This window comes from Erithacus rubecula, assembly GCF_903797595.1.
Source record: "Erithacus rubecula genome assembly, chromosome: 12".
Taxonomy (NCBI): Eukaryota; Metazoa; Chordata; class Aves; order Passeriformes; family Muscicapidae; genus Erithacus; species Erithacus rubecula.
The window spans coordinates 1538455-1563352 of record NC_136664.1 but is presented as its reverse complement, the minus strand read 5'-3'; the positions used below and the strand labels follow the sequence as shown (position 1 = coordinate 1563352).

The 24898-nt window shown below is 58.6% G+C and overlaps 3 protein-coding genes across 10 annotated transcripts in view; 2 read left to right on the top strand and 1 right to left on the bottom strand.

The window, feature by feature from the left end:
* Positions 1-13420, top strand: part of ZFPM1 (zinc finger protein, FOG family member 1) — a 35341-nt gene extending 21921 nt beyond the window's left edge. For 3 of the 6 annotated variants that reach the window (XM_079315958.1, XM_079315960.1, XM_079315961.1), the window contains 6 exons: positions 7450-7552; positions 8968-9177; positions 9699-9923; positions 10331-10426; positions 10509-10658; positions 11125-13420. In XM_079315958.1, coding sequence (XP_079172084.1) covers positions 7450-7552; positions 8968-9177; positions 9699-9923; positions 10331-10426; positions 10509-10658; positions 11125-13283 — 2943 coding nt within the window. In that variant the 3' untranslated portion in view covers positions 13284-13420. Of the gene's footprint in view, positions 1-5112; positions 5247-7449; positions 7553-8967; positions 9178-9698; positions 9924-10330; positions 10427-10508; positions 10659-11124 lie in introns of all 6 variants that reach the window. The other 3 variants (XM_079315957.1, XM_079315959.1, XM_079315962.1) reach the window with 2 other exon arrangements.
* Positions 13421-14669: 1249 nt separating this feature from the next.
* CIDEC (cell death inducing DFFA like effector c) lies at positions 14670-16301 on the bottom strand. The gene is made up of 5 exons (XM_079316042.1): positions 15994-16301; positions 15760-15901; positions 15531-15680; positions 15251-15435; positions 14670-15062 (listed from the first exon to the last, which is right to left on the bottom strand). Exons 1-5 carry the CDS (start codon positions 16041-16043, stop codon positions 14870-14872), a joined length of 720 nt encoding a protein of 239 aa, XP_079172168.1. The 5' UTR covers positions 16044-16301; the 3' UTR covers positions 14670-14869.
* Positions 16302-17266: 965 nt separating this feature from the next.
* Positions 17267-24898, top strand: part of ZC3H18 (zinc finger CCCH-type containing 18) — a 43251-nt gene continuing 35619 nt past the window's right edge. The window contains exons 1-3 of one of the 3 annotated variants that reach the window (XM_079315967.1): positions 17267-17435; positions 17759-17840; positions 23701-24311. In XM_079315967.1, coding sequence (XP_079172093.1) covers positions 23715-24311 — 597 coding nt within the window. In that variant the 5' untranslated portion in view covers positions 17267-17435; positions 17759-17840; positions 23701-23714. Of the gene's footprint in view, positions 17436-17758; positions 17841-22965; positions 22984-23700; positions 24312-24898 lie in introns of those variants that run through there. The other 2 variants (XM_079315965.1, XM_079315966.1) reach the window with 2 other exon arrangements.

Sequence of the window (24898 nt, the reverse complement as noted above, 5' to 3'; positions counted from 1 at the left end):
CAGCCTGCTGCTGACTGACACCTGCCAATCACTCACCTCTCTTCCCTGCACTGCCTGGAGCTGAGAACTGCTGAGGATTTGTGGCTTGGACCCCCCTCTTCCATCTGGGTGCCCCTGTGGGGCTGTGGCAGGGTCCCCCCTGCTGTCCCCTCCCCTTTCCGGACGGGATATCTTCCCTCTGCATCAGCTCCGGGGGCCCCTGTGCTCCCCCTGCTCCCCCTCTCCAGCTTCCTGCCCCCCCAAGCCCTCTTCCCACTGCCAGGGGTCCCAGCAGAGGGGACAGGGTGTCCCTGGCACAGGGGTCCCACCACCCTGGCAGCCCTGGGGAAGCCAGGATGTTTTCCTCCTTCCCATCCTTCCTGAGTGTTTCTGGTGGTTTTCCCAGTGTTTGTTCCTGTCTACAGGTCCTGTGTGTTTCCTGGTTGTCCCCTGGGAACAGGGATGGCAGCACCTCAGGCATGGGAACCTCATGGGATGGGGGGTCCATGAGTGGGGACAGCAGGGACAGGGCACAGAGGTCCTGGCAGCCCCAGGAAGTTTTCCTGCTTCCCATCCTCCCTGAGCCTTTTATTTCTGATCTTACTCCCAGTGTTTCTATCCACATCCCTGCAGGCACAGGTCCCACTGATTTCCTGGGATGGCATCACTGGGGATGGGGACCCTCTGGAGATGGGGAGGGTCTCCAGCCCCTCCCAGCCCCATCCCAGCCAGGCACAGCAACACCCCAAAGGCAAATCCGGGGAATGCTTATCAGCCCATCCTGCTGGGGCAGGGCAGCCCTGTCCTGCCTGCCAGCTGTGCCGCACAGCTGGCCAGCGGGGAGAGCCCCTTTTGGGGTGCAGCCCCTCCCTCCCGTGGCCCTGCAGCCCCCCCGGGGGCGGGTGGTGCCTGCCCGGGCGCGGGCAGGGCTCAGCTGCTCCATTATCCGGGGGCAGGGTTCAGCCTGATAACGAGTCGCTTTTGGACTCGGGCAGCAAACAATCAATGAGCGGCGAGCGATGGGCAGGGGAGATAACGGCAGAAATCCCCCCTCGGCTTTTCCCCAGCACCCCAAAGCGGGGCAGCTCTGCCACAGCCATCCCCTCTCCATCCCTGAGCCAGCCCAGGCTGAGCCCAAGCAGGCAGAGCCCAGCAAGGCTCGATTCAAACCCTCCTCACTCCTTTGTCGTGCCCAAGGCTGCCCTGATTACTGGAGCACCAAAGCTGGGATAATCTCCTTAGCCCCTTTGGAGAGATTTCCCTTTGTGAGCCGAGGTGAAGAGTGGAGATGCTGCGTGTTCACAGCTTAAGACTCTTCCCAATCGGCTCCCCCATCTTATCTCAGTGCTGCCATCACATCATTGCACTAGTTGAGTTGTCAGGATTTATTCCTTCCGCCGCGCTCGCCGCGGCTAAAAACAGCAGCTGGGGCTGCCAGGGGAGTGGGGGAACTGAACTGGGGGAACTGGGGGAACTGGGGCTTCTCCAGCTCGGATTTCCCCAGGCAGGAGCAGCAGAGCCATGGGAGGTTGGGTGCTCATTGATGGATCCATCCATCATCCGTCCATCCATCCATCCATCCATCCATCCATCCATCCATCCATCATCCGTCCATCCATCCATCCATCCATCCATCCATCCATCATCCGTCCATCCATCCATCCATCCATCCATCCATCCATCCATCCATCCATCCATCCCTCCATCCCTCCATCCCTCCATCCCTCCACCCATCCCCATTTCCCAGTCTCTCCACCCATCCCCATTTCCCAGTCTCTCCACCCATCCCCATTTCCCAGTCTCTCCCTCCATCCCTCCACCCATCCCCATTTCCCAGTCTCTCCCTCCATCCCTCCACCCATCCCCATTTCCCAGTCTCTCCATCCATCCCCATTTCCCAGTCTCTCCCTCCATCCCTCCACCCATCCCCATTTCCCAGTCTCTCCATCCATCCCCATTTCCCAGTCTCTCCCTCCATCCCTCCACCCATCCCCATTTCCCAGTCTCTCCACCCATCCCCATTTCCCAGTCTCTCCATCCCCAGGGCTGCTGCCAGATCTGGCTCCTGGCCCCCCAGGCTGGCACAGGGTGCTGACTTTAATCAGAGCAAGGCGGCTGATCCCGGGATGTGATCCCATGACACACTGATAGCAGTATTTATCCTGATAGTATCCAGGCAGCTGCAAACACTGCAGGGACCTCTGAGCCTGGCTGCCCACTGAGGGGCAGAGCAGCTGCTTCTGGTGTGTGTTCAAATCCTCTGGATGCAGCTGAGGCAAGGGGAAGGTGGGAACAGCTTGGGATGGTGATGGGGTGGGTTTGTCTGGGAACCCTCTGCCCTTCCCTCCCAGGGTTTGTGTCACACCAGGCAGGTGCACCTGGCTCTCTGGGCTTTTCCCTCCTTTCCCTTTCCCTTCTTTACTTCCTTCCTTCCTTCCTGCTGCTTTTCTCTGCACCTCAGAGCAAACAGGCTGGTCCCTGCCCAATTTGGTTAATGAGCTGGGAGAGAAGCCTGCTCCCCTGATAAGGAGGGACCGATGGCCAGGTGAGATACCTGGGGGCAGTTGCACCTGCCAGGGAGTCCTCACAGTGAGCTGCAGCTCTCAGACTTTGCTCCAGGACACCCAGGGGCTGGCAGCAGCTCTTTCCCACCTTGCAGGCAGCATCCCTGGTGGGGACCACTCAGCTTGCTGGCTTTGGGTTTGTTTCCCATGTGGAACACTCAGCATCGCCCCATTATTTTCTCTGCTTCCCACTCAGCCACGTGCGGTGTGTTTATGCTGGGAAAAAAAAAAAAAACCAAAAACCTTTTAACCTTTTTCCCTTCCTTCCTCGTCTGCCGCTCCTTTTTCTACCCTCACTGTGTCTGCAGCGCAAGGGGCTCTGGGCAGCACTCCTGCTGGCACAGGGACACTCATTCCCCTCTGGAGCTAGCTCTCAGCAGCACAGGAGGGGCAGGGGTTCAGCCCTTCAGCACACCCGTTTTCTGTGGTTGGCTGGGAGGCGTGGGGTAGCTGCCAGGAACATTGGCTGGCTTCAGCATGCATATTTTTGGTCCCCTGTCTGAGAACGGTTTCCCCCCGCTCTTTATCAGCGCCTGCGTGTTTTCTCTGCTGGGGATTGATACACACAGATGAGTGCTCTGACATGGGAATGTGTCAGGCGAATGCTACTGATCTCACCAGACATGGTCTCCCTGACGCCAAAGGCTGCTGATTACCAGTGAGACAGGGAAGGGGTGGGCACCCACCAGGGGGACGTGGCCCGGTGGGCTCCTCGCTCCCCATAAAGCAGCTGGGATGTTGGGGGTGGCCAAGGCAGAGGGAGGCAGCACTGCTGGGGCTCTACTGGGGGGTTTAGGGTGGATGATGAGGCTGGGGGGAGTGCAGAACTCAGCAGCACTTTGGGAATCAGATGGGAAATGTGAGGGTGTGAGTGCCTCACTTCAGCCCCGAGGTCACTCTGGTGGTCACTCTGCTCCGTTTGTGCCAGGGAATAAATCCCAACAGCTCCTCAAAGGCCTCATCCCTTCTCCTCCTCTTCACTGTGCTGAGGTGGAGCTGATGAGCAAAGGGCAGGGGGATGCCAGGAATGTGGGGGATGCAGGGTGGGAGGATTCCAGGGATCCCATGCTGTGCCTCACTCCCAAAAGCCCCTTTGCAAGGATGACATCCCAGCTAGAAACAGCTGGGATCTCCATGGACTTGGGAGCACTGAGGCTCCAAGGGCTCCCAGGCTGTGGGACAGGAAACTGAGGCAGAGCCCATCACCAGCACGTGGATGGAGGGTGACAGGGACCAGCCTGGTGACCCCAAACACCTCGGGGAGCCCCCCCAGAGCTGCCAGTGGGTTTTGCTGAGCTGGCACCAGCTGCTCCCCTGGGATGTGCTCCAGGCAGTCCCCGGGGTGGCCGGAGGGGACCCGGTGGCACCTGGGTGATGGCAGGTGACACCTCCCAGCTCTCCCAGTGGCTCACCTCAGCTCACCCCAGCGCCGGGAGGATCCAGATGTCAGCCCTGGCTAATAAACACATCAGATTTCAATCTCGCAGCCATGGGATCGCCTTTTCCTCCCCAGCCTCCCGGCTCCAAAGGCAATTTCGCCTTCAGCCAGCTCAGCCTCCTCCCTGCCCAGGGCACCAGAGGTGGCTGCATCACTCCTGGGGGCTGGCTTTGTCCTGCAGTTCTGGGGTGGGGGATGATCCCATTGCTCGTTTTTTGGGGGCAGCAGCCCAGCGAGGGGCAGGCAGCACATCCATCTGGGTATTGGTTACCTGCCATCTTATCTGCCTCCCAAAGACAAAGGCACAGTTAAAACATTTTCGAGCAGCCTTCATAGCGTATTCACATGTTATCTAACCCATTAAAGCAGAGCCTTATCAGATAATCAAAGCCATTAAGCCCTGAAGCTGCTGCGACTTGGGTGCGGGGATGGGAAACGCTCCTTCCTCTGCCGTGCCGGGTCTGGACCCCCCGGGCTGAGCCGGGACCCCGGGAAGGGGATGGATTCCACCTGGGACCCCGGGAAGGGGATGGATCCACCTGGGACCCCGAGAAGGGGATGGATCCCCTCAGGACCCCGGAAAGGGGATGGATACCCCGGGACCCGGGAAGGGGATGGATCCCCCTCAGGACCCCGGAAAGGGGATGGATACCCCTGGGACCCCCGGGAAGGGGATGGATCCATCTGGGACCCCGAGAAGGAGATGGATACCCCTGGGACCCCGGGAAAGGGGATGGATCCCCCTGGGACCCCTGGGGAAGGGGATGGATTCCCCCTGGGACCTCGGAAAGGGGATGGATCCCCCTGGGGAAGGGGATGGATTCCCCCTGGGACCCCGGGAAGGGGATGGATCCTCCTGGGACCTCGGAGAAGGGGATGGATCCTCCCTGGGACCCCGGGAAGGGGATGGATCCCCCCTGGGACCCCGGGAAGGGGATGGATCCCCCCTTGAGACCCTGGGAAAGGGATGGATCCCCCCTGGGATCCCCGGGAAGGGGATGGATCCTCCCTGGGACCCCCGGGAAGGGTGTGGATCCCCCCTCGTGCTCCCAGCTGGGTACCCACATCCTCCAGGATTTGGGGTGCTGTTTTGGGGCGCATCCCGCTGATGCTGTGCGTGTCTCCCGGCAGATGAGCTGGCTCTGGAGGTGCAGGATGGGCAGAGACAGCTGAGAACCCGCAGGAGCCTCCCCGAGGGCTTCTCCTGGGGCCCCTTCCCGGGCAGCATCCACAGCGAGCCGGCATCACCCGGGCACGGTGACACGGTAAGGAGCGCCCCGGGGGCATGGGAGTGCACAGATCCTCGGGAGGAGAAATCCCTGCCTGAGCTCCTCCTGCTTGGGGTGCCCAAGGGTCCCCAGCTGTGCCTGGAAGCACCAGCAGCCGTGGGGAAGGGGCAGGAGAGGAGCACTGAGGGGACACTGAGGGTTGGTGGCCCTTGGTGGCATCACTGGGGGGGAGCAGCAGGGGAGGAAGGTTCACGAGTGTCACTCTGGCTGGTTTTGGGCTTTGGATCCTCCATCCCAGCCACATCCTTCCCTCCACATCCCCCCTGAGCTGCACACAGGCAGCTCCAGCCCAGGAATCCTCCAACCCTGGCTCCCATCCCCACCTCTTCCTCCTCCTCCTCCTCCTCTCCTCCTTTGCTCTTTTTTTTTTTTTTTTTTTCTCTTTTTTTTAAGCTCAGGCCCGTTTATCTTTGCTGAATTAAATCCTTGATTAACCCTTATCTGCCCAGTTTGGCTCCTATCTCCTGCTTGGCGCCCGTGTGTCCAGACACCCGGTACAGGATGATTGATTTTCCCCAAGATATGCCCAGCTTTTTTCTGATACTTCATTTATTGTCCTAATATTTTTGCTCCCATTTCAGCAGCTCCTTATCGAGCAGGCTGATGATTCCCAGCCCTGCTCTCCTCCTGCCACTCTCCTCCTCCCTATCTCTGCTCAGGGAAGGGAGGAAGGAATTGCAGTCCCATCCCTGATAGGGGCTGTCACCCTCAGGTCCCCTTCCTCTTTGTGCTGCTGGTGGTGGAGGGTGTGGCAGGGGGTGCTCCCCCAAATCCTGTCTGGTTCTCCTCTTCATCTCCATGTGGGAAGATGATCCAGCTTGGGGTTTTAGTGGGTGGCTTTAGTGTCCCCATGCTGCTGAGGAGGAGATCTACCTGATCTAGAGTGTCCCCAAAAAATCCTTGCTTGGGAGGGTGTGGAAACCCTCTGGGCCAGCTCAGGGAAGGTGAAGCCCCTCTGGGGGTGTCCTCTGAGTCCATCCATGCCCCGTGTGCCCCAGGCCAGGCTGAGGGAGGGCTGAGGGAGGGCAGGGATGCGCCCTCCCGGCGGATGCGGGGCAGATCAGGTTTCAGATAGGGTTTCCGATGGTTATCAGCAGCCTGGAGCCCAGACAGCCACCTCTTTGTTCCAGGGAGAACAAGGAAGGGCTTGACTGCGGGGCTGGGGCCCTGCAGGGAGCTGGGCTGGGCACCCCGGGGTGCTGGAGCACCTTGGGGTGCTGCAGGGTCCAGGGCAGGGCAGGTACCCTGCGATGGGGAGGCAAAATTCCAGAGGGTTCTCCTCTCCCTGAGGGGGCTCTGGCACCAGCAGTGCCCATCCTGTCTGCCATGCTGGGGTTCCAAAGCCCCCAGCCCCATTTCCTGTGTGCACAGGGAACCACTGTGAGAGTGCACAGCCCTGTGCCAGGGTGTCACACCTGTGTGCCAGGGTGTCACACACCTGTGCCAGGGTGTCATTAACATGCCAGGGTGTCACATCTGTGTGCCAGGGTGTCACACACCTGTGCCAGAGTGTCACACATCTGCCAGGGTGTCACCCATGTGCCAGAGTGTCACACATGTGCCAGTGTGTCACCCATGTGCCAGTGTGTCCCACCTGTGTGTCACACCCATGTGCCAGGGTGTTACCCAAGTGCCAGGGTGTCACAGCCCTGTGCCAATGTCACACACATGTGCCAGTGTGTCACCCATGTGTGCTGGGAGCTTTATCACACTGCCAGCACTCGGCTCCTGGCAGTGATAAGGCCCCAACTGGCTGCACTGTCAGGCTGAGTTGGAGGGGTTGGAAATATTGGGATGGATAATTAGATTTCATATCGTTACTGCAGCAGCCATCGGAGGATCAGGGAGATTAATTTTCCCCCCCCTTGTGCTCATTAATATTCATTAGAATGCAGGGAGGCTGAGCAGGGAGAGCTGTGACCCCCTGGCAGCCCCTCAGTGTGACCCCAGCTGCTTTTGGGGACACTATGACCCCCTGGCAGCCTTCAGTGTGACCCCAGCTGGTTTTGGGGAGCACTGTGACCCCTGGCAGCCCCTCAGTGTGACCCCAGCTGCTTTTGGGGACACTATGACCCCCTGGCAGCCCCTCAGTGTGACTCCAGCTGGTTTTGGGGACACTATGACCCCCTGGCAGCCCCTCAGTGTGACCCCCATGCTGACCCCTGTCCCTGCCCCACAGAGCCCCCCTGTGACACTGGTGCTGGGGGATGAGAGCTGCTGGCTGTCCCACCTGCCCCTGGTGCCTGGAGAGCCCGATGCCAACACTGTCATCTACAGGAAGGGTTGGTACTGGGGGGGCTGGGGGTGGGAGGGGAGGGACCCCCATCCATGTCCCTTGTCCCAGTGTCTGCTCCCCCTGTCCCACTGCTGACTGTCCCTGGGATTGTCCCCCTGGCTCCTGCCAGCGGGGCTGGGGAGGGTCCCAGCAGGGATGGGCACAGGGATGGATGTAAAGATGGGCACAAAGGTTCAGGGATGGGCACAAGGGTGAGTGAAGAGGTGGGTGTAAGGATGGATGGGTGCAGGGATGGGCACAGGAATGGATGCAGGGATGGATGCAGGGATGGATGCAGAGATGCACACAGGGATATGTGCAGAGATGGGCACAGGGATGGGCACAGGAATGGATGCAGGGATGGATGCAGGGATGGATGCAGAGATGCACACAGGGATGTCACAGGGCTGGGCACTGGCTGTGTGCAGAGATGGGCACAGGGTTGGATGCAGGGATGGGCACAGGGATGGATGCAGGGATGGATGCAGAGATTCACGCAGGGATGTCACAGGGCTGGGCACTGGCTGTGTGCAGAGATGGGCACAGGGATGGATGCAGGAATGGGGCACAGGGATGGACACGGGGATGGACACAGGAATGGATGCAGGGATGGATGCAGAGATGCACACAGGGATGTCACAGGGCTGGGCACTGGCTGTGTGCAGAGATGGGCACAGGGTTGGATGCAGAGATGGGCACAGGGTTGGATGCAGGGATGGGCACAGGGATGGATGCAGGGATGGGCACAGGGATGGATGCAGGGATGGGCACAGGGATGGACACGGGGATGGACACAGGAATGGATGCAGGGATGGATGCAGAGATGCACACAGGGATGTCACAGGGCTGGGCACAGCGATGTTGCCAGGCTGGGCACAGGGATGTAGCAGGGATGTCACCGGGATGTAGCAGGGATGCACACAGGGATGTCGCAGGGATGCACACAGGGATGTCACTGGGATGGGCACAGGGATGTTGCAGGGCTGGGCACAGGGATGTCACAGGGATGTCACTGGGCTGTCGCAGGGATGCACACAGGGATGCACACAGGGATGTCGCAGGGCTGGGCACAGGGATGCACACAGGGATGTCACGGGGATGCACACAGGGATGTCGCAGGGATGTCACTGGGCTGTCGCAGGGATGCACACAGGGATGTCGCAGGGATGCACACAGGGATGTCCCTGGGCTGTCGCAGGGATGTCACTGGGCTGTCGCAGAGCCCTGGGCACGGCTCTGTGCAGAGATGGCTCCGGCCCAGCGCGGCTGGGGTGCTGTGCGGGGCTCAGCGCGGGCACACACCGCCATCTCCAGGCCGCGGCCGCACGGAGCAGCAGCTCCTCGGCGGGGACAAGGCGGGGACAGAGGGCCCGGGCGGGTGGCAGGGCGGTGCCTGCTCGCTCACTCCTTCCCCCTCTCCAGACGAAGCCCTGTGGTGCCGCACGACGCGCTCGCTGCGGGAGGACGAGCCCCTGAGCGCCCTGGTGGTGGCAGAGCCACCAGCTGTCCCCAAGCACGGGGTGAAAGCGGAGCCCGCAGAGTCCCCGTACCCGGCGGCGCTGCACTCGGACATCCAGCTGCTGCCACAGCAGGCTGGCATGGCCGCCATCCTGGCCACTGCTGTGGTCAACAGTGAGTCTGGGGAGGCACGGGGAGGGACACGGGGAGGGACACGGGGAGAGGGACACATGGGAATGGACACACGGAGAGGGACACGTGGGAATGGACACATGGAGAGGGACACAGGGAGAGGGACATACTGAAAGGGACACATGGAGAGGGACACACAGGGAGGCACACATGGAGAGGGACATGCAGGAAAGGACACACAGGGAGGCACACACGGAGAGGGACATGCAGGAAAGGACACAGAGAGGGACACATGGAGGATATACTGAAAGGGACACACGGAGAGGGACACAGACACACAGAGAGGCACACATGGAGAGGGACAGGCAGGGAGGGACACACAGAGAGGGACACATGAAGAAGGACACACTGGGAAGGGACACGGAGGGAAGGACATGCAGAGAGAACATACAGGAATGGACACACAGAGAGGGACACACAGGGAGGCACACACAGCACCACAGCCCTGCCAGGGCTCCCCAGGCTGTCACACAAGCCATGTCCCTGTCCCTTGCTCCCCACAGAGGACGTGTTCCCCTGCAAGGACTGCGGGATCTGGTACCGGAGCGAGCGGAACCTGCAGGCACACCTGATGTATTACTGTGCCAGCCGGCAGAGCGCCGGCTCCCCGGCCCTGGAGGAGAAACCCAAGGACACCTACCCCAACGAGAGGGTCTGCCCCTTCCCTCAGTGCAAGAAGAGCTGCCCCAGTGCCAGCTCCCTGGAGATCCACATGCGGAGCCACAGCGGTATGGCATGGCACGGCATGGCACAGCATGGCATGGCATGGCATGGCATGGCATGGCATGGCATGGCATGGCATGGCATGGCATGGCATGGCATGGCATGGCATGGCATGGCATGGCACAGCATGGCAGCCCTCCTCTGGAGGCTCTGGGCTGGCAGCACAGTGACCATGGTGACCGTGGTGACCTGTTAGAGGAGGCTGAGCTGCTGGAGGGGCAGGGGGGGTGCAGGGCTGGATGGAGCACAGTGCCCAGTGGGATGAGCTTCTCTCCAGCTGCATCACTGGTTTGGCACAGCTCAGTTGTAGGTCTTCCTCCATCTCAGAGCTGTAGAGATGGAGTTGGCAATGTGGGTGTCTCCACAGTCCCTGTCCCCCTCCTCTGAGCGCTGAGTGTCTGTCTGTCCCCAGGAGAGCGGCCGTTTGTCTGTCTGATCTGCCTGTCTGCCTTCACCACCAAAGCCAACTGTGAGCGGCACCTGAAGGTGCACACGGACACCCTGAACGGTGAGTGTCCCACGGGGACAGCCCTGGGAGGGGACTGTCCTTCCTGCCCTGCCCGCTCAGCTTTGGTGGCCTGTCCCCTCAGGTGTCTGCCACAGCTGTGGCTTCATCTCCACCACAAGGGACATCCTGTACAGCCACCTGGTGACCAACCACATGATCTGCCAGCCTGGCTCCAAGGGAGAGGTGTTCTCACCTGGATCGGCCCTTCCTGCTGCCAAACCCCTCGCTCCCGGTGAGTCCTGGGGCTGTGGGGGACACGGGATGGCATTGTCACCAAGGGACTGTGTGTCCGTGGTGGGAAGGGAGGTGGGGATGGTACAGTGTCCCTGTGCCAGGATGTTGGGAATGGGGAAGAGAGCAGGATCCCTGTGCCAGGGATGTTGGGAATAGGATATGGCAAGCCAGGATGGGACAGGGATGGGGTGAGGACCCCTGCCCTGGGATGTCACTAACAGGGACAGGAATGGCAGCACCTCAGATTCAGTGACACCAGGCTGACCATCCCTGTTCCAGGGCTCTGGTGACACCAGGCTGACCATCCCTGTTCCAGGGCTCTGGTGACACCAGGCTGACCATCCCTGTGCCAGGGCTCTCGGTGACACCAGGCTGACCATCCCTGTGCCAGGGCTCTGGTGACACCAGGCTGACCATCCCTGTGCCAGGGCTCTCAGTGACCCCGTGCCCTCTGTCCCCTGCAGGGCTGAGCCAGCCCAACAACGCGTCCCTGCGGAAGTGCAGCCTGAGCGCGTTCCTGCCTGAGGCGCTGCCAGCTCTGCCGCAGCACGTGGTGCTGCCCGGCCCCGACACCGCCCCGGTACCGGCACCGGCACCGGCACCGCCCGCCTCGCCCCCCGACCCCAGAGCCGGCAAGCTCTCCCCGCCAGCCCAGCCGCAGAACGGGGAAGGTCCTTCCTCCTCCTCCTCCTCCACGTCCGGCGAGCCCGTGCGCATCAAGGAGGAGCCGGCGGGCAGCCCGGGCAGCGAGGCAGAGGCGCCCAAGAGCGGGGAGGGGGCCGGCAGCCCCCAGCCCGGCTCCCGCACCTCGTCCCCCCGCAGCCTGTCCTCGGCCAAGGTCAAGTCGGAGCTGGCCAGCCCCACGCCGGGCTCCAGCCCCGTGCCCAGCGAGCCGGGGGCGGGCGCGGCGGGCGGCACCGTGTTCCTGCCGCAGTACGTGTTCGGCCACGAGGCCGCCGTGGTGCCGCAGGCGTCCGAGATCCTGGCCAAGATGTCGGAGCTGGTGCACAGCCGGCTGAAGCAGGGCCAGGGGGGCGGCGGCGCGGTGCCCCCCGCCATCTACGCGGGCACGCCGGTGCCCAAGGGGGCCACCTGCTTCGAGTGCGAGATCACCTTCAACAACATCAACAACTACTACGTGCACAAGCGGCTGTACTGCTCCAGCCGGCACCTGGCCGAGGACAGCCCCCCCGGGCAGCAGCGCAAGCTCAAAGCCCCCCCCGGGCTGCCCAAGGCTCCCCCCGCCCCGGGGACGCTGCTGTCCCCTCCGGCGGGCAACGGGCCGGGGCTGGCAGCGGGTGACAGCGACGCCGGGCACGATGCCACCCCGGCGGCCGCCGCGCCGGAGGGCAAAGCCGAAGAGGGGGTCGCCAAAGCGGGGTCCCCCGAGGCGGAAGGGGGGTCGGGGCGGTGCAGCGAGGACAGCCAGAGCCCCGCCAGCTCGGCGGGCGACGAGGGGGACGAGGACCCCAGCAAGACTCTGTGCGAGGCGTGCAACATCCGCTTCAGCCGCCACGAGACCTACGTGGTGCACAAGCGCTTCTACTGCGCCTCCCGGCACGACCCGCCGCTGCGCCGCCCCTGCGCCCCCAAAGTGCCCTTCGTGCCGCAGCCGCTGCGCACCCGCAAGCGCCGCAAGCTCTACGAGATCCACGGCGCCGCTCGCCGCCACGCCGAGCCCCCGCCCGAGCCGCCGCCGCCGCCGGCAGAGCCGCCCGCCGCCACCTCCGAGCCCCGCAGCAGCCCCGATGCCGAGGGTCCCATCGACCTGAGCAAGAAGCCGCGGTGGCAGAGCGAGCCGGCGGCGCTGCTGCCGCTGGCTGACTACCACGAGTGCACCGCCTGCCGCATCAGCTTCAACAGCCTGGACGCGTACCTGGCGCACAAGAAGTACCAGTGCCCGGCCACGCCGCTGCAGCCCCGCACGCTGGAGCACCTGCAGAAGATGAAGGGGGCCGTGGGCACCCCCCTCAAGGGCCGGCGCAGCCCCGGGAGCCCCGGCGAGGGGGACCCCGAGGGAGGGCTGCGGGTGAGGGCGGCCCCGGCGGCGAGCCCCGGCATCCCCTACCCCGTGGCGGACTCGCTGCAGCGTCACCCCAAAGCTCCCCTGCCCCCAGCGGCTGCCAAGGGTCCCCTCGCCGCATGTCCCTACTGTCCCCTCAACGGGGCCATCAAGGGCGACCTCCTGGAGCACTTCAGAAACGCCCACGGGCTCTTTGTGGCCAAGCCGCCCTCGGGGGCGGGCCAGGGGCTCCCGGACGCGCTGGCCCCCGCTGCTGGTCCCGGCAGGACGCCCGAGCCCCCCCTGCCCACCGCGTCCCCGCCCGGCCCCCGCCTCCGCCGGGACAGCGCCAAGGAGGGCAGGGACAGCCCCGGCTCCCCCCGAGCCCCCTCCTCGCCCGGAGCCCCCGAGGCGCTGCGGGAAAGCCGCAAGCCCCCCACGCCCCCCGCCTACACGGACAGGGCGGTGCAGACCCCCCCGGGCAAGGCTGTGCCCGGCCCGGTGCCCAACGGCAACCACAGGTACTGTCGCCTCTGCAACATCAAGTTCAGCAGCTTGTCCACCTTCATCGCCCACAAGAAGTATTACTGCTCCTCCCACGCCGCCGAGCACGTCAAGTAACCCCCGCCCGGAGCCCCCCAGCACTGCCTGGGGGGCTGCAGGGGGATGGAACCGGTGCCTGACACCCCCATACCGTGCAGGGGTTGGGGTGATGGAGGATCCGCCCCCCCCCCCGGTTTTGGGGTGAGGACCCTGGGGGTGGGGGCAGCCCCGGGGGGAAACTGAGGCAGGGGGACGGTGCATGGCCCTGCCCTGGGGGTGCAGGGGGCTTTTTCCCCCCCAGGTAGACACTACTGGGGGTGTGGGGGGCACGGGTTTGGCCCCAGCACCCCGAGAAATCTGGGGGTGCCCTCAGCACAGAACGGAGCCAGCGAGGATGGAGCTGCCCTGGGAACTGTGTGTATAAGTGTGTACAGAAATAAATATGTCTGCTAAACACCTGTGTAGGGTGGGGGACACTGGGGGGGGGCACGGGGACATGGGGTGGGTGACAGCAGCTGTATTGGGGCAGGGCATGTTGTCCCCACGCTGTCCCCAGTGCCCCTGGGTGGCACCTTCAGCAGCCCAGGGATGTCACACTGTGCCATGGGGCAAAGCTGCTCCCAGATGGAGCTCAGCTGGTGCTGATGGCTCATTAATTATCAAGCTAATTAAGCCCGGGTGGGGCTCAGTTCTGCCAAATGAGCAGTTCCTGCACTGCAGCTCCAGACCCTGCAGTGGGTGCCCAGGTGAGTGTGGCTCAGGTGTCCCCCACGGTGTGACAGGGGAGGGTGGCCTTAAGGACCCCCAGAGCAGGACCTCTCGCCTTCCCACTGCTCCTCCCAGTGCTTCCCAGTATTCCCAGTCCAGCACAGGCAGCAGGGGGTTGTTCCCCTCCCTCCCACCCTCTGTGGCAGGGGTGGTGTTCAGGATCTTTCTGGGCTCCCCCTGCACACTCAGGGACAGTCCCCAAGGGCCAGGTCACTGCAGCCCAGTGCCCCCAGCTCTGTTTGTTTCCCAGCTGCTCTCCCTGGAGCTGTTGGGCCCTTGGGACGTGCCAGGCCAGCACCAGCACTGGGGGTTGAGTAAGGCAGGGGTGGGCACAGTGACTGCCCAGGGCTGCCAGCAGGGACCCCAGGGACTGGAACACCCCTCCAGGGTGCAGGGGCACAAGGAGCAGGGAAGGGACAGATGTGGTGCCAGCTGGCACCAGGGGCTTTGGGGTTTGCCCCATCACCGTGTTGTGGGTGGCTGCAGTGCCAGGGGAGTCTCAGCTCTGTGCCAGGGAGTGGGAGCCAGGCTCTGGTGCCAGGGAGGAGGAGGATGAAGGCAGCAGCTCCCCTGGGGAAGCGCTTGCAACAGGTCCTCTGCTCACACCTCTTACAGCACCAGCTCAGGGTGCCAAGTAGTGCAAGGGCTGAGAGTCCTGGGTGTCCCCACACCAGCAAAGATGACACAAAACACAGCTGAATCCAGGAGAACTTTACTTAAATAAATATATTTACAGAGCAGCAGCTATTCCAGAGCAGATTTGGCCACGCTCAGCCAGCGGAGTGCAAGGAGAGGCTGTGCAGGCACTGTGGCAGCCTCTGCCCAGGCATTGACCTAGTGCTGGGACCCCCGAGGGGTGTGGGGACAGAGGAGGGGACAGCCAGGCCAGCCAGCCCTCACTGCAACATCTTCTTGTAGGGCAGGGCAGGGAGGCTGCAGGGCAGGAGGTTCTGAAGGGGCAGCGGGTTCTTCTCCTCCTCCTTCTGCTCCTCCTCGGTGGCATCCAGCAGCTGCTGCATGTAGCACGAGGTGCCCAGCAGGACATGGCCAGTGGCCTGCATGGTGAACAGCCCCCAGCGCAGGGCTTCCCTGGGCAGGGAGAGCAGGGTCAGCGTGCCAGGGGAGGGCTGGGCAGTGGCCCCAGGGCTGGGCAGTGTCCCCCTGCTCCCCCAGTGTCTCCCAGAGCTGGGCAGTGGCCCCAGGGCTCCCCCAGTGTCCCCAGGGCCGGGCAGTGTCCCCAGGGCTCCCCAGTGTCCCCCCTGCTCCCCCACACTCACTTGACCAGGCGTCGGGCACCGTAGCAGCGCAGGTCATAGGACAAGCTGTAGGTGCCATACAGGGTGGCTTTGACGTTGAGGCAGCCCAGGTCCTTGGGGTGGGTCTTGTACAGGTCGAAGGTGACACAGGCCACGTCGATCCTGTGCGGGGGCTTGCGGGACAGGCTCACCTGGTAGCCACGGGACTAGGGAAGAGCAGCAGCACCACAGTCACCCCAACCCTCCCAATCCCACCACAGCACACAAACCGACCTCCTGGCCCTCTCAGGGGGTCCCTCACCTTGGGGGCACTCCAGCTCTGCCCTTTGCTCAGGGCCATCAGCGCCGTGTTCTCCTCCAGCGTGCGGAAGAACGACTCCGTCTCCACCGCGGTGCCGTCCTCATCCAGCACCAGCACGATGGGGGCCGGCAGGGCCAGGGCACTCTGAGCCTGCAGGGGGACTGGGGGTGAGCAGGGCTGTGGGGACAGAGCCCAGACAGACAGACAGAGCCCGCAGGGACAGACAGACCTGGCGCAGCAGCTCGGCCAGGCTCGCGGCCATGACGCCCTTGCGCAGGCTGCGGTCCCAGCTGCACACGCGGTAGGGTCGGGGCGGTGGGGCCGGGCTGGCCAGCAGCTGCTGGGTCATGGAGGCACTGGCTGACACACACCTGGGGAGGGAGACAGGGATTGGGGTGTTGGAGAGGCAGCAGAGCCCCCCTGGCAGTGGGGTGTCCCCCATTCTAGGGACAGCAGCACTTACCTGGACACAGGGGCAGCCAGGCGCTGGCTCAGGGATTTGGCGTAATCCATCTTCCAAGGAGCACGGAGGAGCCTGTGGGAGGAAGGACAGTGGTCTCTGTCAGCTCCTGTTTGCTCCAGATCTGTTCCCACCAGCGCCTTCACCTCTGCTCCAGGGGATCTTCCTGTCAGGAGATGTCCCCACTGGCAATTCCGGTGACAGAATCGAGCCTGAGCTCTGTCACCACTGCCTTTAGAGGGGCTGGTCCTGCCCTTTGGCCAGGGCCAGGCCAGCAGTGGCTGCCTGGCCAGAGTCCCCTGCCAGCACTGCTCTTGCGTAAAGGGACACGTGGGAGCCTGAGTCAGCGCTGGAGCAAAGGTGAGACACCAGCCTGGGCTGTGCCAGAGCCCCGGGAGTCAGAGACACCATGGGAGCCACCCCAACCCTGCTGATCCACGGAGATCTCCAGCCAGGAGCCTCATGGGGAGTCCAGCTGACCCCCATACCCCATACCCCATACCCCATACCCCATACCCCATACCCCATACCCCATACCCCATACCCCATACCCCATACCCCATACCCCATACCCCATACCTTCACCTCCAGCAATCACCAGCTCTTCTCCCCAGGATGCTGCCCTCACCTTACCTTATATACCTGTCCCAGAGGCTCCTCCTTCCCCCCGGCCGCACCCCCTCCTGCCCAGCCAGTCCCAGCTGGGGGATCTGGGGCGTTTTCCTGGTGGTGTCCATGGGTCGGCTGGAGAAGGGAATGCTCAGAGGGGATCCCACACAAATATTTCCATGGGGTGTTACAGGACGGTGCCAGCCTGTTCCCAGCGACAGGGAGAGGAGCAATGGCCACAAACCAAACAACGAGAAGTTCCCTCTCAACACGAGGAAAAACTTTCTATGGAGTGTGTGGAAGAGCCCTGGCACAGCTGCCCAGGGATCTCCCTGTCCGGAGCCATCCCAAACACACCTGGACGTGTTCCTGTGTCACCTGCTCCCTTCCACCCCGAACATCCGCCGGTCCTGCGGATTCGCGCCAGCTGTGCACACCTGGAGCCGCGCGTGTGCGCATCTGTTGGCGCGAGTGCGCGCGGAACCTCGCACCTCCCTCCACGAGCGCGCCCCGCTCGCACCTTGGCGCGCTCACCCGTGCGCGCACACCTGCGCTCCGCCCTTGCGGTGCGCGGCCCCTTTAAGACTGTCGGGGGGGGGGGCGGCAGAGCGCGCGCTCCCCCCTCCCCTCCCCTCGCCTCGCGCCGCCGGGGCCCCGTCGCGCGCGGATGACGTCACGCCATGGCCGCCCTGCGCCGCCGCGAGTAGAGGCCGCTCCGCCGCCCCGTCCCGCTCTGCCGCCGCCGCCCCGCCGGCCCCGCCGGCTCCCGCCGCACGCCCGGCCCGCCCCCGCCGCGCCCCGCACCGCGCCGGGCCCCCGCAGCTCCCCCGACAGCGGTGAGGCGCCGCCCGCGCCGCCGCGGCCTAGCCCCGGGATGGGGGGGCGGGCCCGGGCCCGGCGCGGGGAGGGGGAGCGGGGAGCGCGGGGCGGGGGCGGCCCCGGGCAGCGGGGACAGGGGACACCCCCGGGAACGCAGCGGGGAGAGCGGGGCAGCGCCCGGCGCCGTTTCAATGGGGGTCGGGGGGAGGCTGGAGCGTGCGGGGCCGGCCGAGTGCGGAAATCAATGAGCTGCCCCCGTTTGTGCGGGGCAATGAATGGGGCGGGGCGCGGCGGACACTCGCCGGGGCTGCGGGTGGCCCTGACTGTCCCCTCTCCTCAGGCACTGGGGACAGGGACAGCGCCAGCAGCCGCGGCCCGGGGGCGCAGCAGGAGGAGCCCAGCCTGGCAGGAGACCCTCGGAGGTGAGGGGCACGGGGGCACGGGGGGGACACAAACCGGGCACCCGCACGGGGGCAGGCCTGGCGGGGGGTGCGGTTCTGCACCCCTGGGTCAGTTCTGGGTGGGTTTGGGGTTCTGCACCCCTGGGTCAGTTCTGGATGGGTTTGGAGTCCATCACTTATGGGGTCAGTTCTGAATGGATTTGGGGTCCATCACTTGTGGGGTCAGTTCTGTGTAGATTTGGGGTCCATCACTTATGGGGTCAGTTCTGAGTGGGTTTGGAGTCCATCACTTATGGGGTCAGTTCTGAATGGATTTGGGGTCCATCACTTATGGGGTCAGTTCTGAATGGATTTGGGGTCCATCACTTGTGGGGTCAGTTCTGTGTAGATTTGGGGTCCATCACCTCTGTCAGTTCTGAATGGATTTGGGGTCCATCACTTGTGGGGTCAGTTCTAAATGGTTTTGGGGTTTGGTACCTGCAGGGTCAGTTCTGAATGGGTTTGGGGTTCTGCACCCCTGGGGTCAGTTCTGAATGGGTTTGGGGTCCATCACCTCTGTCAGTTCTGAATGGGTTTGAGGTTTGGCACCTGCAGGATCAGTTCTAGATGAGTTTGGGGTCCACCACCTGTGTCAGTTCTGGATGAGTTTGGGGTCCACCACCTGTGTCAGTTCTGGATGAGTTTGGGGTCCATCACCTGTGTCAGTTCTGGATGAGTTTGGGGTCCACCACCTGTGTCAGTTCTGGATGAGTTTGGGGTCCATCACCTGTGTCAGTTCTGGATGCATTTGGGGTCCATCACCTGCAGGGTCAGTTCTGAATGAATTTTGGGGTTTGGCACCTGCAGGGTCAGTTCTGGATGAGTTTGGGGTCCATCACCTGCAGGGTCAGTTCTAGATGAGTTTGGGGTCCATCACCTGTGTCAGCTCTGGATGGGTTTGGGGTCCATCACCTGCAGGGTCAGTTCTGAATGGATTTGGGATCCATCACCTGCAGGGTCAGTTCTGAATGAATTTTGGGGTTTGGCACCTGCAGGGTCAGTTCTGGATGGGTTTGGGGTCCATCACCTGTGTCAGTTCTGGATGAGTTTGGGGTCCATCACCTGTGTCAGCTCTGGATGGGTTTGGGGTCCATCACCTGCAGGGTCAGTTCTGGATGAGTTTGGGGTCCATCACCTGCAGGGTCAGTTCTGGGGTGGATTTGGGGTCCATCACCTGCAGGGTCAGTTCTGGGGTGGATTTGGGGTCCATCACCCCTGGGATCAGTTCCCTGGTGAGTCTCCTCAGAGCTCCAGGGTGTGAATTCTTTCTTCCTAAGGTTTGCCTGGATTCAGGGAGAGGATCTCAGTTTATCAGGACATCTCTTTGCCAAAGTGCTGATCCAAAATCAGTCCTCTGATTTTGGGATTATCCCAAATCCTGCTGGATCCAGGTACAGCCCTGCTGTTGTCTCTTGCTGAGGCCCTGAGAGCTCAAACTCAGCATTTGCTGGGGGAGAGACACAGGAAAAAAACCCAAGAGCAGCTGCTTTTCCCTTCAGAACCCCAATACAAATCCATGGGGAATATTCTTCTCTAGCTTTTCTTCAAACCCAGCTCCTGGAAATGCCTCTCACCACCAACCTGACCCCACAGGGCAGCTGGGTTTGGGGCATTAAAGGGTTCCCTGGGCATCCTCCACCTCAGAGCTCCCTGAGAATGGCAGAGAAATCAGGATTTTGGTTAATTAACCCTGTTAACAACTGGAATTCCACTCAGGGCACACAAACTCATCCTTTCAATGTTCCCCTCTCCTGGATCCTGAGGGATTTGATTTCCTGCTCCTGCTCTTGCTGCTCTTGCATTCTTTTCCCTCTGTTGGTTCCTGCCCTTGCTTTCTGCTTTGCCTCTGTTTTTGCAGTTCTTTGTTCCCTAAATCTTTTTGTGCTGCCTTTTTCTCCTCACCTGTCCTGTCAGCACTATTCCCATTCACTCTCCTCACCCCCCTCATTGTTCCTGCCTGCACTTAGACCCTGCTCCAGAACTTTTCTGCTCTGCTTTAACCCCTGGGTTTCATGCAGCTGATTCTTTGCATTTTAAGAAGTGGATTTTTATCCTTTTATCCCAAAGATTTCAGCCTGAAGGAAAAAGATCTTCCTCTCTTCTTTCTTTCCCATCCCTCCTGTGACTCCCCCTAGGGCAGCAAAAGGGACAGAAATTGGGAATTCACTTGGTTTCTCATATCCATGAAAATTTGTAGTGTTTTAAAGCTGAAATTAATGACTTTGTTCAGCTCCAGATTTTTATAGGAACTCAGTTCCTGGGTGAAATTAATTCCTTTTTAATTTTGCACCTTTTGGTGCTGTTTAATTAACAAAAGATAAAAATTTGGTCTGATTTTGCAGAAGGTAGAAATTCCTGCTCTGACTCTTCTGGCCTTGTAAAAATTACCTGAGAGTTCAGGATATTATTTAAAATGTATCCTGGGTGAGGTGGAAGTGAAGTTTTAAAAGCAACTTAAGTAACAAAAGGCTTTTTTCTCCCTGCCTTTAGTGCTGTGCCAAAGCTGCTTAATCCCAGTGCTTTAAGATAAAAAAATCTTGGCTATTGTTAAACTTTGATAAAAATATCATCTAAATGAAGTGATGCAGGTGAATTTCAATTTCTGTGGCATCTCCACAAATTTTTCCTCCCCTTTTTAAGGGGGAAATGTATCATTTTAAATATTTCTGAGAAGGCTTTAATGGGAATAAATTGGCACAGTGAGGAGGAGGATTTTGTGCAAACCATGGAACTCTGATAAATTCAGGAACAGTCCATTCCCTAATTTGAAATATTCCAGAGCCCAGAGTGTGAAACTTTTAACTCCATGATGTGTTGTGGAAATAAAATCTCCTCATTCTTGGGAAATTCTGCTGCCAGCTCCTCAATTTCTTCCTTGAAAACCTGTCACCTGCTTTGAAGATGCTTTCAGCTCACTGAGACATACCCAAAAACAGGGGAAAGATTGATTTTATTTTTATTTTTGCCTGAAAATACCCCTTATTTCTTACATTTATTCCCCATGGAAAGGCTGGCCCAGCTTTTTTTTTATTTTTCAGGAGAGTTTTTTGAGGCTGGATGGAATTCCCAGTGCCCTGTGCTGCTCCAGGGCTGCCCCAGACACACAGAAAATGAATATTTGACACACTTGGAACAAATTTGAGCCAATTTTGGAACAGAAATAGTTCAGCTCAGACCAAAGGCAGCTTTGCCTGAATTTTTATGATTTTTGAAAGATAAAAAGCTGCTCAGTAAGAGGCATTAATACATCCCTGCCTCTTGCCTGAGCTGCAAGTCAAACAAGTTTATCTGAGGCTTAAGAGTTAATTTTTTGCTTTTATAACTGGTTTTGAATCAGGAAGAAACTGGCTCAGTTTTAAAACATAAAAAAGGCAAATTTATGATTGGAAAGGGTTGAAATCTGGGGGTTTTTGCTCTGCCACTCTGTCACTGCTGCTTGATTTAAATATTTCCATTTTTTTCTCAGGTTTTTGTGATATTTGTCTTTACTTTTCCCTTAAGGACAGCAGAAAACAGTTTAAAAAATCCCAAATAATTAAAAAAACCCTAACAACTCCTAAGAAACACCTCCAAAAAAAAAAAAAAACAAACCCAAAAAAAAAAATTATTTCAGAAATTTAGGACAAGCTGTGATTTGCACATTTAAAAAGTTCCTCAGAAAAACCTGACACAATTCCAGAAGTTTGGGGTAAATTGTGATTTGTAGTTTAAAAACCATCTCAAAAAAACAAACAAAAAAAAAAACCCACAGAATAAATTGATTTGCAGATTTATTTTAACACTTAAAACTGAAATTAAACTTCCTGTTCTGTTCCATCATTAGCCATTTTTCCTTTTAATTTCTACCTCCATTTTTAAATTTATTTTTAATTTTTTTATTATTATTATTTTTATTTCTATTTTTATTATTTTTATTTCTTTTTTTCCTACTGCTGATTTTACCTGTGGCCACCTGGGCTTTGTTTTGGGGCATTTCCATGCAGGGTAAAATTGCTGCCAAAATCTGCTTGGTTGGTTTTCAGTGCCTGAATCCAAGAAAATACATCCCCAAAAAAAAACCCTCTCTGGATTTTTTAAAAATTCTTCTTATTTGGATCATCATTTATTGTGTTTCTTATCATTTCTGCTGATGGAAATTAATAGGAAATTATTACAACTGTTGGATGCTCTGGATTTTATCAAAGCTGCTGTGGAGGTCAGTGTTTTATATTCCTCACCATCAGAATTTATTTGTTTCCTGCCATCCCTCTAACACAAAAAGCAATTTACTTCACTTAAATACCTTTTTTTTAATTTTTTTTTTTTTTTGGTGCTGCTTATTTGCAAGAAAACAGAAAACAAATTTCCTGAGTCCACGTTGTCCCCTGGCAGCTTTTGATATTTCTGGTGGCCTCTCCAGGATGACCTTTGTGTTCACACAAAGTCACTTCTCAAGCACTTGGGCAATTAAAAATTAAAATCCCCTGCTCTAAACTGGCTCTTCAAACCAATAATAATTTGTGCAGGAATTTATGAGCTCAACATCAGGCTTGATGTGCTCAATAAAGGAGATCATTTTGCTTTTTCTGTGCAAAACCAGTTGGGCAAACAGGGAAAAGTGTCAGGAAAAGGTGAAATAGCAGCTTAATAAAAGATGAATAAATTCTGGATAGCTGGGTGTGTTTCAAGGAGCAACATTGTCTGACATTTGTAGCATTTCTGCTCCAAGGGTTTTAAAAATAACAGGTGAAATTCTGATCATTTAAGCCAGGGTGTTGTGGCAGCACTAAATGAACTTGCAGAGAGCAGCTGGAGTAAAACATGGGGCACATTAAAATAAAAGTGATTTTTAATTCTGTAGCTTTTTTTTTTCAGGCTATTTAGAGCTTTTGTGTGGATGTGACCCAGTCAGGCACTTCTGTAATTTATGGGGGATTTTTGTTTCTGCAGTAAGAGAAATTAATGTATGGCCCAGGTTTTTTTTTTTTTTTTTCCCTGCTTTGCACTTTGCCCCTTTCTGGTGTATTTATTTTAACATGTCCCAAGCACATGTTTAGACATCTTCTAGAAAAATCTCAGTGCAGGCAGCTGGAGCTGCTGCTTTGAAGGAATTTTTGGGATCTTTACTGAAGGTTTTGCCCCTCAGGTGAGACCCCACCTGCAGAGCTGCCCCAGCACAGAGAGAGGATGCTCCAGGATGGTCCCAGGGGTGCAGCTGGGATTGTCCAGCCTGGAGAGGAAAAGCTTTGGGGTGATCTCAGTGTGGCCTTGCAGGAAGGATGGAGAAGGATGAGGCTGAAGGAATGCAGGGATGGGTGGGATTTGGGGAAGGAATTGTTCCCTGGGAGGGTGGGCAGGTCCTGGCACAGGGTGGCTGCCCCTGGGGCCCTGGAAGGGTCCAAGGCAGGTTGGACTTTGGGGTTTGGAGCACCCTGGGGTAGTGGAAGGTGACCCTGCCATGGCAGGGATGGAGTGGAATCTTTATGATCAATCCCAACCCAAAGCAATCTGGGATTCTGTGAAATTCCAACCTCAAGCTCTGTCATTGTCCATGAAGGGCAGCAATTTTTTATTGTTCCTGTCTGGAACAATACTGGAATCAGTTCTTTGTGCAGTTTAAACTCTGAATTTACCTTTTGAAGGACCTGTGAGAAACCATATTCCTGAATTTATGGTTTGGCTTGGAGGGGACCTTAAAGCTCCTCTCATTCCAAACCTGCGCCGTGGGCTCTCTGCACTGAGTTCCTCAGGGAATTCTCCAGGAATTCCAAGAACCTTTCTGGAGGAAGGAGTTGCTGCAGGGTGAGTCTTTCCTGCTTCCCCAAATCTGCTCCCATAACCTGAGGTGTTCTCTGCCCTGCAGACTCTCGGGGACTGATGGACGTTTCCGACAGCCCGCAGCGAAACCCCTGCTCTCCTGAGGAAGAGGAGCAGCAGCTTTCTGATGAGGAGGCACTGAAGGAGAGCAGCTCAGAGAGGGAACTGGATGGGGAGGGTGGCCAGGGCAGCCTCCTGGGTGAGGAGGAGGAGGCAGGCAGGGCTCTGAGCCGGGGGGAGGAGGAGGAGGAGGAGGAGGAGAACCACTCTGACGAGGAAGATCGGCTGAGCGAGGCCAAGTCGCAGGAATCCGACACCAACGAGCAGAGCCTGGAGCTGAAGAGCCCCCAGCCCCACAAGGGAGAGGAGGAAGACAGGACAAATGACCTGGAAGTGTCCTCTGTCACCAGAGAGCTGGATGAGCACGAGCTGGACTATGATGAGGAGGTTCCTGAGGAACCCAGTGCTGCTGCTGCAGAGGAGGACGGGGAGAAAGCTGCTGGGGAGGATGATGAGGAAGAGGAGAAAGGAGATGATGCTCCTGAGGATGAGAAGAAATCCAGCAGCAAAAGTGATGATGAGAAGGATGGGCAGGATCCCCTCAAGGAGAAGAAGAAAGAAGAGGATGATGGGGAAATTGATGATGGAGAAATTGATGTAAGTAGGAGGTGGGGGAGCTGGTTGCCTCTCCCACTGCAATTCCTTCCTCCTCCTGGTGGGAACATCCATCTCCCCAGGGTGCAGGGAACCCTTTTCCCTGGAGCTGAGGCCAGAGCATGGAGCAGGCCCTGCTCTCAGCTCCAGGAGGGCTTGGCAATTCTGCTGGCTGCAAATCCCATGGATTGGGTGTCCAGGAGCTGTTCAGAGTGAGGGGCTGCTCTGGAGGGTGGTTGTGGTGCTCCAACCATCAGCTGTGTGGGAAACCCTGAGCTGTTCCAGGGGCTCCAGCAGCATCTGGATGCCTGGAAGGAGAATGGAAGGTGCTGGGATTTCTGGAAAATACCCAAGGCATGGTTTGGGGATGGGGTGAGGGATGTGCAGAGTTTCACAGCCCTGAACAAGCCAAGATATTCAGAAAAATCAAAACTGGGGGTTTAGTTTAGTTTAGTTTAAATACCACCTTTTCTTTCCTTAATTCTCCTTAATTTCCTTAAATTCTCTTTTCTTTAAAGGATCATCTTCTGTGTGTTTTTCACTCTCCATTGACAACTTTAATTGCTTTCAAAAATGCCATAATTTGTCTT

Coding starts and splice junctions, on each gene's coding strand:
- CIDEC (XM_079316042.1), bottom strand. CDS start 16,043: ATGGATTACGCCAAATCCCTGAGCCAGCGCCTGGCTGCCCCTGTGTCC. Junction 15,902..15,993: donor CTGGCTGCCCCTGTGTCCAG/GTAAGTGCTGCT, acceptor CTCCCTCCCCAG/GTGTGTGTCAGCCAGTGCCT. Junction 15,063..15,250: donor GGTGCCCGACGCCTGGTCAA/GTGAGTGTGGGG, acceptor CTCCCTGCCCAG/GGAAGCCCTGCGCTGGGGGC.